The 15,389-nt window shown below is 41.5% G+C and overlaps 2 protein-coding genes and 1 non-coding gene across 3 annotated transcripts; all 3 read left to right on the plus strand.

Moving 5' to 3' along the window:
* The first annotated feature begins 3,818 nt into the window (after nt 1-3,818).
* Nucleotides 3,819-4,630, plus strand: LOC105038949 (uncharacterized). Its single transcript, XM_010914886.4, has one exon. The coding sequence runs from the start codon at nt 3,834-3,836 to the stop codon at nt 4,392-4,394; it is 561 nt and encodes a 186-aa protein (XP_010913188.2). The 5' UTR covers nt 3,819-3,833; the 3' UTR covers nt 4,395-4,630.
* Nucleotides 4,631-6,097: 1,467 nt separating this feature from the next.
* Nucleotides 6,098-6,777, plus strand: LOC105038948 (uncharacterized). The gene has a single exon (XR_012137943.1). It is a non-coding gene; the product is annotated as an uncharacterized protein (transcript).
* Nucleotides 6,778-9,380: 2,603 nt separating this feature from the next.
* Nucleotides 9,381-9,806, plus strand: LOC105038947 (uncharacterized). The gene has a single exon (XM_073254567.1). It carries the CDS (start codon nt 9,381-9,383, stop codon nt 9,804-9,806), a length of 426 nt encoding a protein of 141 aa, XP_073110668.1.
* Nucleotides 9,807-15,389: the final 5,583 nt, after the last annotated feature.

The following is a 15,389-nucleotide window of genomic DNA, read 5'->3' on the forward strand; positions in this document are numbered from 1 at the left end:
GCTATCTCGGCCATGAAGCGGGGGCTGAGGGTGTCCCAATTCACATACTCCTTGGACAAGACCCTTCCCCAAACATACGTCGAACTGTTGGAGCGCGCGTACAAATACATGCGCACAGACGAAGGAGCTTCCGACCGGTGCCTGACTTAAGGCACGGGCCGGAAGGAAAAATGGAAGAAAGGTCGGGCCCCTACTGAACCCAGCAGGCCCCCCGACCGATAGACGGGCCTTGCCCCGATGACGGAGTCCGAGACCGACACATAGCAGGTATGACTCCACCCCTCTCTCTGCTCCTCGTGTGCGGATTTTACGATGGAGATCAAAGGAGCGGAATATCTGCGATGGCCTCCGCCTTTAAAGGCAAAGGGCCTCGACCAACGCATCCCGATCGACGAATCTACGACTGGATCGTCGATCGTCGAACCAATGGCTCGATCTATGATGAATCTATGCTGAATTTACGGATCGATCGTCGATCGTCGAACCAACGACTCGATCACCAATCGACGAATCTACGGATCGATCGTCGATCGTCGAACCAACGGCTCGATCGTCGATCGATGAATCTACGGTGAATCTACGGATCGACAACGACTCGATCATCGATCGACGGATCTACGATGGATCTACGACTGGATCGTCGATCGTCGAACCAACAGCTCGATCATCGATCGACGAATCTACGATGAATCTATGGATCGATCGTCGATCGTCAAACCAATGGCTTGATCGTCGATCGACGAATCTACGGTGAATCTACGGATCGACAACGGCTTGATCGTCGATCGACGGATCTACGATGGATCTACGGCTGGATCGTCGATCGTCGAACCAACAGTTCGATCACCGATCGATGAATCTACGATGAATCTACGGATCGATCGTCGATCGCCGAACCAACAGCTCGATTGCCGATCGACGAATCTATGGTGAATCTACGGATCGACAACGGCTCGATCGTCGATCGACGGATCTACAATGGATCAATGGCTGGATCGTCGATCGTCGAACCAACAGCTCGATCATCGATCGATGAATCTATGATGAATCTATGGATCGATCGTCGATCGTCGAACCAACGGCTCGATCGTCGATCGATAAATCTACAGTGAATCTACGGATCGATAATGGCTCGATCATCGATCGACGGATCTACGATGGATCTACGGCTGGATTGTCGATCGTCGAACCAACAGCTCGATCGTCGATCGTCGGATCTACGATGAATCTACGGCTTGATCACCGATCATCGAACCAACGGCTCGATCGTCGATCGTCGATCTCTGCTTCGATCGTCGAATCTACGCTTCGGTCATCGAATCTGCATTTCGATCACCGATGAAACATCAAATTCTACGGCGAAGATCGAAAGGACAAAATATCTACGACGGCCTCCGCCTCTGAAGGCAAAGGGCTTCAACCAACGCGGCTGGCTAACTTGCCAACTTAGCTTCGACTAAGAAAGGACAAAACGTCAAAGACAACCGCGACATACCCGCTCGACCAAGGTCTGGGCAACGGGTATTCGACTTGCGACATACCGACCTGGTCACGACCGGTCGAAGGATATTCGGCTTGCCACCGTCTATCATACGACTCGACATACTATGTCAACGGATATTCGACTTGCGACATACCGACTCGTCACGATCGATCGAAGGATATTCGGCTTGCCACCGTTTATCATACGTCCCGACGTGCACGCCCGACCAAGGGCCAGACAATGGATATTCGACTTGCCATCGTTATCCTATCCGAATACGTCGGACGCTACTCGACTATCAGACTTTGCGGAATGATCGTGTCGACGAGCAACATTCGGAGGTCGGCCGACCTCCGACCCGACGTGCATGCTCGACCTACTGTCGAAACGACCGACATCAGATCATTCGTTGATGCGATCGCCAGAGTCGGGGCAAGACATGACGGAAAACCACTCTTTTCGTCCGAAGCCGTCGCCCACGTGTTCACGCGAGCCAACACGACATCGGACTCAGGAGTGGGGGGCAACTGTTGGGATATACCGATCGATGACCCCGACAGACGACCTCGATGGATGACTCTGACGGACGATCCTGACGGACGATTCCAACCAACGACCAACGGACGACTCGACGGACGACCCCGACGGATGACTCCGATGGACGACCCCGACCGACCCCGACGGATGACTCCGACGGACGACCCCGATGGACGACTGACGGACGACTCCGACGGATGACCCCGACGGACGACTCCGACCAACGACCCCGACGGACGACCCCAATGGACGACTCTGACCGACGACCCCGATGGACGACTCCGACTGACGACCGACGGACGACCCCGACAGACGGCTGCCGACAATATCCGGCCGAAGGTGTGTCGGCCGAACCGACCCATGTTGTTCCCGACCGAACGACCAACCCATATTACCGACTCACTGTCGGGGGTGGCAGCCGACGTCCGACTTAAGCAAGACACCAGACCAGCCGACGGTGCCTCCGAGTCATCACCGACATCCCGACAGCCGAATACCGACGTATGGTCAGCCAGCCCTTCCAAATGCCGTACGACGCTATGGGCTGCTGTCCTGTCAAGGACGTGCTGTGTGACCGCCTGGAGCATTGTCCTGCCAAGGACATGGTTGATTCTGATAACCTGCGGTGATTTGACAGCCCCGGTGATTTGACAGCTCCCGTATTTGACAATTCTCCAATTTCTGCACCATTAATGCGGGACCACGCTGCGTTCTGCTATAAAAAAGGGGTAAGGCAACAGTCTTGGTAAGCTTTCTCAAGCTCTCTGACGCTCCCTCCAGCTCCCCAAGCTTTCCCTAGCCCTCTCGAGCTGAGCCTCTGATTTTCCACTGTTGCCTAGTCTCTCTGATTTGATCGTCGAGGATCCCGTCGGAGGCATCTCCGGTCTGGAGGACTTTCTTGCAGGTGTGTGACCTCGCGATCGGACGACGGGGGATTGACCGCAACACAACCCAAGTTTTATGATGACATATATATGTGAGATAAAGCCATTATCGTGGGTTAAAACATCGGCATGTTTTGTAATATAGCATGATCATAAAAAAAAAAAAAATGTTGCTTTGAAATCAAAACATCATGATGTACAATATAATACTGCAAATTATAATCTAAAAAAATAACTACCACTAAATAGTCATTTATAACCATCACAAAATAGTTTAAAAATAGGCATTACGTAAACGGTCGTAGTTGCTCATATGCCGGATGAACGTGTACAATTTTCTATACGGTTGCCATCAACATTCTCCTCAGAGTATATATGTGACACCTAAGAGAATACACATGGATGAAAGCGATGTTTCAAAAGGCATTTCACGGCTTACAGCATCTTCCTAGTACATATATACCTTAAGTGACGATGTGAAGGTGGATAAAACCATCATTAATTAGTGCTGTTGTCTCAAGTCTAGATACTAACCCATGCTTAATTAACCTGCAAAACAACACGAGCGCATGACCTAGATTTTTTTTTTTTAGTACAAGTGCATGAATTAGATTCAGCGGCACAACCGCTACCTCAAGCCAGACCAGACCATTCATACCACGGGCAGGATGACTCGCTTCTCGTGGAAATAGAGGTTGGACTGGTATATATCCTGTGGGCTGGTTGTTGGGCTGTAGCTCGAAGTCACGCAAAACCTGCCGACCTCGTGTCAAGAACGAGTAGCACGGGTGTTGTTTGACCGTCTGGTTGTATGGACTTCGTCTCTTCTTGGTGGTCAACTTCTCATTCACTTTCTGGCTCTTAGAATCCCCGTGTCAAAGTTCAAAAGCCATGCCCGCTCTGAAACAGAGGGTGGAAAACAACACGCCATGACCCACAGGGCTAAGTTGAAGCCCAATGTCTCTCCCATTATATATAAGCAAGCAGACACCGCTCCTTCCTCAAAACAAAACGTTCTCTTCATATTTTCTCTCATCACTTGGAGGTGTACGTGCTTGCGTGGTGAAGAAAAGATGAGTGTGGAGATATTGGATGGAGCCACAATTCGTGATTTCGTGGAGGATGAAGGGGTCTTCAATGGGTCGATCAACGACCGGTTTGCGAGCCTTGACACCGACCATGATGGCCTACTTTCATATGCAGAGATGGTGAGGGAGCTGATGAGCCTTAGGGTGCTCGAGAAACACTTTGGTGTGGATGACGTGGGTTTGAGCCCTGACGAGCTTCTTCAACTTTATCATGGCCTGTTTGCTCGGTTTGATCATGATGGCAATGGAGCAGTGGACTTGGAGGAGTTCCGGACAGAGATGAGGGAGATGATGCTGGCCGTGGCGAATGGGCTCGGGTTCTTGCCGGTGCAGATGGTGGTGGAGGAGGGGAGTTTCCTCAAGATGGCTGTGGAGAGGGAGTCAGCCAAGTTGGCGGCATAGAGTGTCTTTTTTACTTTTACGCAGGGGTCTTCGGCTAGACTTATCGTTATCGAGTTATTTTTGTATTTAGTTTGATTCGTGGGTTAGTCCCTGCTTAAATTGTTGAATGATAAGTTGCTGATGGATTTCTTTCTAACGAGATCGGTGAGAGGAAGTAAATGAAAGATTCCTTCTCCCATGCTTTCTATTGGTTTTAAAATGAGATATACTAATAAATAAGAGCTCGAATTTGCCTACCTTGTTGAATTATTATTTTTTTTGTATATAATCTCTGATTCTTGCTGATAAATTTGTGCTGAGGAGTGCATGAGGAAATAAATAGAACTTCTTCTCCTGGTTCTCGCTAGATATTAGTTCAGATATTCTACCATCACCTTTCGAGAAAGGTGTAGCTAAATTTGTGGGTTCTTGAAAACTAATGAACCGTGATCCTGTCATCAAAGTGGGACTGCAGATTGAACTCGGTGGCTTTTCTATTATTAAAAATTAATTATCCGGCTACAATTTGGCAATCAGAACTCCTGGGTTTAGTTTATTGCCCAAGTTGCTTCTTGAAGGAGAGCTAGTTTTTATTCTTCATTCCCCATGAGGTAATGTTTAGATTATCCAATCTGGTCTTGAAGCTGGTTAAATGGTTCAATATGGTCTTGCCCATTCCGGAAAGTTAACATGCCCTTGACTAATTAATATAAGGGTCACTGAAGGGGTTTGGCTATTCTCAGGAACCTGGTCTTTAGGAAGGGTGGCACAATGCTGGACCACAACATCGGGTTTGAGGGGGAGTCATTGGTTATGAGCAAAATCTTACAGCTCTTCCACATCGTAAGCCTATCAAAACTCCCAAAAATCCAAGGAAAAAGAAGGCTTTTTCAGTCCTCCATTAAAATACCTAAAAATCCAAGAAAGAAAAATAGCAAGAAGCAGAACATGACAGTCATTATGCTCCTGGAAGAGAAGAAGAAGCAACAGAATATCATAAGAAGAAGAAGAAGAAGAATATTATGTCCTTTTAGATGGTTTATTAATGGTATTGGATGCCGAGTGTGGTTCAGAACCATATTGAATCATTTAACTAACTTTAGAGACTCGTTGAAAATTTTCAAATGCAAGAGGTGCGAAGTAAAAATGATCCAAACTTTAGGAGATGTTTCCATAATTTTCTCAACAAAGTTTGTGTGTTGCTGTATGTATTCATAACTTGGGCCAATATAATCTTTTGAAGGCATAAAACTTCCAATGAGGTAGCCGGAATTGCCTGCATCAACGTCTGAGATGTTTTCTAAAGGCATGCTGAAGGCATATTCCAATATTGTCCTTAGCATATACCTTAACAAACGGTCGCTAAAACCATCAACAGAGGTTGTTTAAACATCAACATCTGAGATGTTTCCGAAAGGCATATATACCTTATTTAACAAATGGTAGCCAAAACCATCATCAGAGCCGTTGTTTAAGCATCCGCATGAAATAATTCATGAACCAGCCACAAAGACGGTGGGTTCATGCGAGCCCACCCAAGCCACCGGAATTCCTTGACAAAACCTGGTCCCAACGCGAAGGAACTCTTCTAGCCTTTATTGACCCTACCCTTCATCGCCAACAGCCCTGGCTCCCATGAAACAAATGGTACAAACCAACACGCGCCACCGCCCACAGGGCTAGAGGCAAGCCCAAGGTCTCCTTCCAGCGATATATAATAAGCAACCAGAGACCATTCCTTCGTCAAATTAAACGCAGATCTTCTTCCACGTTCTACTACCTACCTTTTTCTTCTCCTTGTACTCGATCGGGAGTGCAGATATATCTAGAGAGAGAAGCCGAGATGAGCGTAGAGATATTGGATGGAGCCACCATTCGCGACTTCGTGGAGGATGAGGGAGCCTTCAACGGCTCAGTGGAGGATCGGTTTGCAAGCCTCGACACCGACCGTGATGGCCGGCTCTCGTACGCAGAGATGGCGAGGGAGTTGATGAGCCTCAGAGTGCTGGAGACCCACTTCGGCATGGATGAGGTGAAGTTGAGCCACGACGAGCTTGTTCAGCTCTATCACGGTCTATTTGCTCGGTTCGATCATGACGGCAACGGAGCAGTAGACCTGGAAGAGTTCCGGCCGAGATGAGGGAGGTGATGCTCGCGGTGGCGAACGGGCTCGGGTTCTTGCCCGTCCAGATGGTAGTGGAGGAGGGGAGCTTCCTTAAGATGGCTGTGGAGAGGGAGGCAGCCAAGTATGAGGCATAGGAGTCTTATTTTATTTTATTTTATTTTTTGAGACTTATGTCTTCTATCAAATCTAATTTGCAATTTCTTGCAAGGATTGCTTGTATTGGAAAATACCAGTCTGAGGAAATAAATGAAGGAAGAGGACAAGTGTTCAGCTATAAAATTAGAAGATTTAAGATTTAGATGTCTGTGTGTTGTACGTAAGAGTGATTTTTGTACGGGTAAGAACCAATTGCTAATGAGTTTCGTGTTGTTGAGGTGAATAAACAGAGAAGAATGGAGGGGTGAAGAAACCCCCACAGATTTATTTCATACCAAATATTACAAAGAGAGGAGTTGAGAGGTTTTAGCACATCAGGACTCCCAGCACAAATACTGGAGCACAGGCTACGCCAAAATTTAAAGATTTTAAGGATCGCTGCCATCACTTTTTTCATTATGGAAATATAATGCTCTCTGCACCAATTTATTGCGTACCGGTGCGTATACAGGAAGGGGAAAAAAAATTTCGGATTCTCTTAAAAATTAGATGCGAATGCTATAATTGTGACTATTTGCTACCTATTGTGGTCAAAAATGAAATTGGCGAAGAAAAAGCCTAAGAAAGTTGATCACTCTCCTTTGACGGTGTGGAATTCCATTGACCCCATAGCTGGTCTAGACTAGTTGATCCGATTGCAAACCGGACGAATCTGGTCTTTGATTATTGTAGGTCTTAAAAAAATTAGAAGTTTTACTTGATTTTGTGAAAAACCCATCAGTTTTGTAAGCAATTTGGTATCTAAACCGTTGAGACACATTCACAGGTTTTATAATTATTATAGCAACAAATTTATATTTCCGAACATGTCTATAACTATTTTAATTTAATTTAACTGTTCATGTAATTATACTCTTGACCAGATGATCCAATGGTTGGACTGGTGACCTATCCTAGAATTGAAAATTATAGTTGTAACGTTCCAGAGAAACTTACACATTGAAGATGCTTGTTTTTCTTGTTCTTTTGAACGATATAAATATATTTGTTCCATCATGTAATAAGGTTAATGAATTGATAGTGATGTTGATAGCACATCACCCGTCAACACCACCAAATATACTTCACCAACCATACATATTAATCTTGCTGAGATTTACTGCTATTCTAAGTGAAGCAAATTATGGCATAAATCTCCCTACGGAGGAAACAAACAAATGCATATAAGGAAATAAATCATGAGATATATCTCGTTATATATGATGAAGGAAACAAGTAATACCATATAAGAAAACAAGTCATAGCATATATTTTCTTATGATATTGTATAGTTGACCAATCTATGTAATTATAGTGTATTTTTGTCATATCACTATAATTGTGCCTATAATTATATAATTGGTATCCTGTAAAGCTTTTATATGATGTACATATCTCATCCCATCGATTGCGGTGCCTTTGATACATCACATTGTCTTTATTCTCTTTTACTAAGCACCTATCAAATCAATTTTTTTGATTTTCAAATTTTTTTATATTTTTTAAAAATATTTAAAAAAATTATAATGATGCAGTCTCAACTTTGGACATTTGCCAAAGACATCCTCTTAATCTTAAAAGTTTCAAACCGATGCTCGAAGTTTTCAAATTGTTCTAAACAAATTCAGCAATTCATCTCCGTTAGTAAAATGGTATCACATGCCAATCAAATGGTAGCACAAAATTATATTTTGATCGAAATATCCCTTATATCAGTTATTTATGCAATGAAGTTCTAATATAAATCTCAAAAAACTCTTAGTATATGATTTATAGATAAAGATTACATACCGCACAAGTCTCAAAGCATTCTGAACAAACTTTGTTCATCTATTTGCATAGATTTCAAAACATCTCAGTATATGATCCAAAGTTAAGGATCATTTACTGTACAAATCTCAAAGCACTCTAAATATCTTCATTTATGTGTTTATATGGATCTCAAAGTAGTCTTATTATATGGTTTATAGTTAATTAAAGATATCCTATAGCATAGATCTCGAAGCACTCTGAACCTTTCAAAGGCCTCAATATATTAACCATAGCCAAGGATCCCCCACTAGTGCATGTCTCGAAGCACTTTGAATCCCTTCATTCAGTTTTAATCATGACGGCAGTGGAACGGTAGACCTGGAGGAGTTCCGAGCTGAGATGAGGGAGATGATGTTCACGGTGTGAATGAGGTTGCGCTCTCGCCTGGCCGTACGGTGGCGGGAGAGGGGAGCTTAATTTTTGGTTTAAAAGAAAAAAAAAAAAAAAACTTAAAGCCTCTCTTTAACCTTCTGCACCGCTGGCCGACATGATCTCCCTGTACCCTTCTTGACTTGGAATATATTTTGGCAAATCCTTGGTATTGTTCCCGGAAAAATAGAATATTCCAAAGCATTACCGAGACAGAACTTGCTATTCTCTGCTGCGTTGCCTGCAAGGATTCTATGGGATTCACAAATGGGTTTCGACCAGGTTGACCTTCCCTTTTCTTTTTGTCCCAGGATTGACCAGTCAACACGTCAAGCTAGAGGAACTGCGGCCAGCCGCCCCACCACCAAAGGTCTAGCGGACCAAGCCCATAGAAAAATAAATCACTGACCAACTGTTGACCACGAAAACAACAGGCGATCAAAGGCTACAGTAACAATGACAAACCCCCTCCTGCACCTCTCTATAAATAAGAAGGCCAACCACCTTCCTTTCCTAAAACAGAGTTCCCTCTTCATAGTTCTTCAAGTATTTGCATTGATCCAAAGATGAGTGTAGAAGTATTAGACGGAGCTACAATCCGCAACTTTGTGGAGGATGAAGTGGCCTTCAATTTGTCAGTCGAGGACCGGTTCGCCGGCCTCGATACCAACCATGACGGCCTGCTCTCGTATGCAGAGATGGTGAGGGAGCTGATGAGCCTAAGGGTGCTTGAGACCCACTTTGGCGTGGATGAAGTGGGATTGAGCCCTGATGAGCTACTTCAAGTCTACCACGGCTTGTTTGCCCGGTTCGATCATGATGGCAATGGAACAGTGGACTTGGAGGAGTTTCGCGCCGAGATGAGGGAGATGATGCTTGCTGTGGCAAATGGGCTTGGGTTCTTGCCAGTTCAGATGGTGGTGGAGGAGGGGAGCTTCCTCAAGAGGGCTGTAGAGAAGAGTTGGCTCAGATCTCACCGTCTGAGTTGCTAAACTGCTGGAGAACTTTTCAGCTGCCTTTCTTGATGCTCATGTTCTTTGTTTAGCTCTCTCTCTTTTTCTCTCTCTCTTTCTCTCCCTCTCCACTTTGGTTGTCAACTAAAACCTTATCTACATATGAATATACATAGAATGCCCAACTGTATGAGCTTGTGAGGAAATAAAGGTGGAAGTTTTGGATGTTATATATCTCCAGGATATCGAATATTAGCTTCATTTAAGTTTTAAAATTTAACATGGTGGATGGTGATGCTCATGATTCTACTTAAAGTGCAGGCACAGATAGTGCTAAATCACTATGAACTAAGAATGTAATGCTCTGTAAGTGCATAGAATAGGGGAGGCCCTCGGTTCATACAGAGAATGGAAGGGAATAGATAGGAGGTGGACTTCTCTGTTTGCTGGCTCATAGTTGAAGTCTAATTTTGTCCCAAGTAATAGAGAGAACCAGAAGGTGCAGCCAAGTCATTGCTCCGTGGCATCAAAGCTTGATCTAATGCACACCAATGTGGTTGTCTGAAATTTCCAAGCTTTGAGATGAAAGCTAGAATTCGTTTTGAGGTCATATCAGGTGTATTAAGTTTTGAATCTGTCAAGGCGAAGCATTATTTAGTTGGTTTTCACAAAGCATCGTTCTATGAAAGAGAACAACTTCTAGGACCCATAAATTTGCGCGCGTGGAACTTTTTGTCCCTTTTCTCGAAAAAAAAAAGAAAAATGTAAGGTGTTTTATGCAACAGCTTGATTGCCCCCTCTTTCTTACAGAACTTGAACCCAAAAATAATTTTCCCAACAATCCAATTTTCAGATTCCACCAATAAAGGTCAAGGATTTAAATGAAAATTTGTGAGAATAAAATCAATCAAGATCATACAGCAGTAGGATTGAAGGGTAGAGGACCAACAAATTTTAAGTTGATAGAGTTTTTAAGTAATCATTCTAGTCAAACAAATGCCTTTAGAGAAATCTGGTTTGCGGAAGTGCACCTCTTAACGAGGGTTATTTAAGTTGTTATGGGGCGACAGTATTATAAACTTGCTATGGAAGCTGTCCAACAAGCGAAAAATGGACTCTAGAATGTGAATAACAATGGAAATGAAAAAAATCTATTTCCATTTGGTCAGAGGAGTTTTATTTCCATTATGATTCCATGGAGGATTGAAAATTTCTAGATCCCTCAAAATTCAATACCATCTCTCCTCCAAAATTCAATCTTATTCCGTTTCCGATTTAATTCCAGTCATGAACCATAGTGAATTTGGTTTGCATTAGAATTGAAATCAAAATCACAATGATCATTGAGATGAGGATCGAATAACATATCCCCAATGCATTTGATCGTGATGAGAATCATAATTGAAATAGATTTTAAATACTAAAAAAATATGGTTTAATTTTAGGGTGTTGAAACATTCCCTTTCTCTTAAATTAGAATGGAAATAGGACTCTCCCAACCAAATAGCTATGATAGGAGTCATTCATTTTTATTTCTATTTCAGAACTATTCAACTCTTCCTAAAAAAATATCTTCAGGTGCATAGGGAAATACAACGTTCCATCCACTTCGATTCCAATGAGAAGCAAATGCACCCTTTATGATTTGACTATCTTAGCTGTTTCTTGGGTTTTTAGGCTAGCACAGACAACGTCCATCCTAGTAGGCAAAGAAATAGCTTTTTATATGCCTAACAAAGCAAGATTATACCAAGGTTGAGAGCAATATTGATGACACTATCAACATGTAACTGTGCAGGATGCTTGTAATCATCTCTAATCCCTAAAATATAGCATTAAGTGGGATATGGTTACACATGAAGAGAAATCTCACCCATATAGAACAAGTAGTCTTTCAACACATAAACATAAAGATGAAGTAATAAATGGTGCAATATTAAGTGATTTAAGATAGCAAAAATGTCATCAAAATTAAGATCACAAATTTATATGAGATCAGAAATTGATAATACTCCAGCAAGGCAAAATCATCTGCTGAACGGTAAACGGCCGGCTAACACACTCTACCTTGCAAACTTCTCTTCTCTCTCTCTCTCTCTCTCTCTCTCTCTATCAAACACAAAGAGGGCTGAGAAACTTCTTCTCCAGTCAAGTGAGGCGAAGGTGAAACAGTAAGCTTTACATAGCGCTACTAAATTGGATATATATATGATGCATCTCTCTCCAATGTGGTGTGGTGTGTGTGTGGTGTGTATGATACATTCCTTTCCCCAGTATGACCTAAATTTTATTTTATTTTTTTTCCGCCATTGGTTTGGTTGGAGCTAAGAAATAAGAGGTAAAGTGGAGTCCATATTTATTTATGCGACCTTTCTAAGAGCAGGAACATGCTACGTAATAATTCATGTGAAAGTGTACAAGATATGAATCATTATCTGGTGGTGTATATTGTTCGGATTGGTGTGGGACATAGATGTTACACTCACAAAGCAATTTCCTAACAGCTGCCAACTTGTCAGTGACTCCTGTTGCTGTCTTATTGTGAACAATGCAAGGGCAAATCAAGATCAACTGATTAATTAACACCTTGTCCCCATTCACTTACTGTGTTATCTACGTTAAAATTAAGCCGCTGCTGTTGATCATCCACAGAAGACTAAATTGACCAATAAGAAGATATACCATCACCAGGTGACAATGTGTTTGCCATTCCCAGTACCTTCTCTTAGACCCCAGAAAAGATTATGTATTGCTGCAGAAACATGAAACAATCAAAGAAGAAAGTCTTTAATAAATTTTAAAAGCGGAATATGAGCATATGACCTTAAAGGAAAAATGTGTATATATCAAATTATTTGCATGAAGAAATAGTTCTGAATTTTACTGCTTTCAGTTGTTCAATCTTACAAACATTACTCGTCAATATAGGATCAATTGATACCGTTGGAATGGATCAGGAACAAAAGAGAAGTATGCAACGTCGAAGTATATATTTTTAATTATATATATTTTTAATTACATATTCAGCTGTCACCCTTTAAGCATATAACATTTGAAATGGAAGAATGTCCTGGACAAAGGATGGAGATGCTATGAAATAAACAAGAGAACCCGGACACAAACATGAACAACTATAACTAGTTAGGCCAGTAAATTATTCTTTTAATCACAGTAACAATATCCAAGAAGGTACCGCTGTACATGTGGATGAGGAAAGATGTTCCGCTTGTTGTCTTGAAGAACTTCTTAACATCCAAGAGAAGAATCTTTGTCAGTGCAGGCACAGCAGGAGAGCGGTAGTCCTCATTGTTAGTCCATTTCTCCCTTTCTAAGAGTTCTATTAGGTGAATTATTTTCTGAGATAACTAATGCAACATGAATTTTGCGGCGATATAAAATGTGTTGGATTTGGAAAAATTTATATCTGGTTTGTGAGCTCCAACTAATAATGCTAAAATGTACCCATAAAAATAATAATACTATGCTAATAAAAAGTATATAAAAAAAGTGCTGATGTTTTCCCCTCTTTTCTTAAAGAAGAAAATACTTGGATAATCTCCTATGCAACATAAGATTCATCATATATGATGCAGTTTGTTTTCCATAAAAATAAAAGTTTTATATAGCGTTTTTCCAATGAATATTCATGAAACTCATGAGAACGTCCCACGTACGATTGCCACAGGTAATTTATTAACTTCAACTTTCAAGAGAGAACTCGGTGGAGTTGTTGGCGACACCGTGGCATTACATGTTTTAGTTTCTTATGAATATCTATCTTGTTGGGAAAGGAGGTGGTGATAATCAAGATGGATAATCTTTTCCTGCTTGAGTGGATATGTGAGGAGTGAAAAAATTTTTAGCAACTAAAGTAAATATTCAACAAATAAATATGCTCAAGAATGCATAAAAATTCATAAAAAAGAAGACACGATCTTTAACGTGAACCCCCCTCCCCCCCAAATGTGAAGGGTGAAAACCATGAGATCAAAGGTCCACCCAAAAACTTTACTATAATCAATATAATATCTGCAACAACCAAACAACCACAAATAGCTCACAAACTTAGAGACAAACCGTAATTTCAATAACTATGGAATAACAAGAAAGAAACAATAAGAGAAGGGAGAAAAGTTATCAAAACACAGCCTCCATTCCAAGCTCTGAAAACTAGGTGTTTAGTTTCCAAATTAAGATCAGCACCCTTGAAGTTGAAGAACCATGTGTCTTCTATGTGCTATCCAAAAATCGGTTCAATCAGACCATGAATGACCTTCCAATCGTCAACTAGATCAAAACTACACAGAGCTGCCCAAAATCGTGAGATTGTATTTTTCTCTCCCTTTCTCTCTCTTTTTCTCTCTTCAATTGGCTGAACGCTCTCTTTCAAAATTAGGACAATAAGAATCATATTTATATGATTCATAGTGGGCTTAAGTATGGGCCATATCCATAAATGGACCTCAACTAAAATAAACTAAACTTTGGATTAATCTTTCTCCACATAGGAAGGGAACCCAAAAGCCCGATAATTCTCCCCCTCCCGACTATGTAGAGAGAGTTGTCAAACTAGCAACCAACTGACAAACCTCAAACTTTTGTCTTGGTAGAGTTTTTGTCAATATATCTAAGCCATTATTATCGGTATGAATTTTCTCAAGCTCAAGTAACTTGGAATCAAGAATATCTCGTATCCAATGATATCATACATCAATATACTTAGATCTATCATGGGAAGTTAGATTTTTATCAAGATGAATAGTACTTTGGCTATCACAAAAAAACACACATCTTTTGTATAAACCCAAGTTCTTGCACAAATTTCTTCATCCAAAGCAACTCTTTGCATATTTCTGTCACTGCAATGAATTCAGCCTCTATAGTAGATAATGCAACATATTTTTGTAATTTAGATAGCCAGGCCACAGCCCCCCTATAAAAGTAATCAAGTAGCCTGAAGTAGATTTTCTTGTGTCAATATCTCTAGCCATGTCTGAATCTATATAACCAGCAAGAACAGATTTTTCATTTCCAAAATAAAGTTTCAAGCTGGAAGTACTCGAAGATATCTCATAATCCACTTCACTGCATTTCAATACTCTCTTTCTAGATTAAAAGAAACCTACTAACTGTACTAATTGCATGAGCTATATCTGGCTTAGTGCAAACCATTGCATACATCAAACTGCCTACTGATGTATAAGGAACCTTTTGCATGTCTTGCCTCTTTTTTCACTAGGAGTCTGTTTAATACTTAGCCTAAAGTGTATAGCAAAAGATATGCTTACAATTTTAGCTTTATCCATATGAAACCGATGGAGCACCTTCTCAATATGTTTCTCTTGAGACAACCACAACTTTTGGAATTTTCTATTACGAATGATCCTTATGCTAAGAATCTACTTTGCTGGTCCTAAATCTTTCGTTGCAAAAGACTTACTAAGCTCTTTCTTCAACCTATCAATCCTAAAAGAGTTATAACCAACAATAAGCATGTCATCAACATAAAGTAATAAAATGATAAAGTTATTATCAGAGAATCTCTGCAAAAAAATAATAATCAGAAATAGTCTTCTTGTAGCCTTACTGAACCATAACAGACTCAAACTTCTTGTTCCATTA

The sequence above is a fragment of the Elaeis guineensis genome, chromosome 1 (genome assembly GCF_000442705.2).
Source record: "Elaeis guineensis isolate ETL-2024a chromosome 1, EG11, whole genome shotgun sequence".
NCBI classification, from domain to species: Eukaryota; Viridiplantae; Streptophyta; class Magnoliopsida; order Arecales; family Arecaceae; genus Elaeis; species Elaeis guineensis.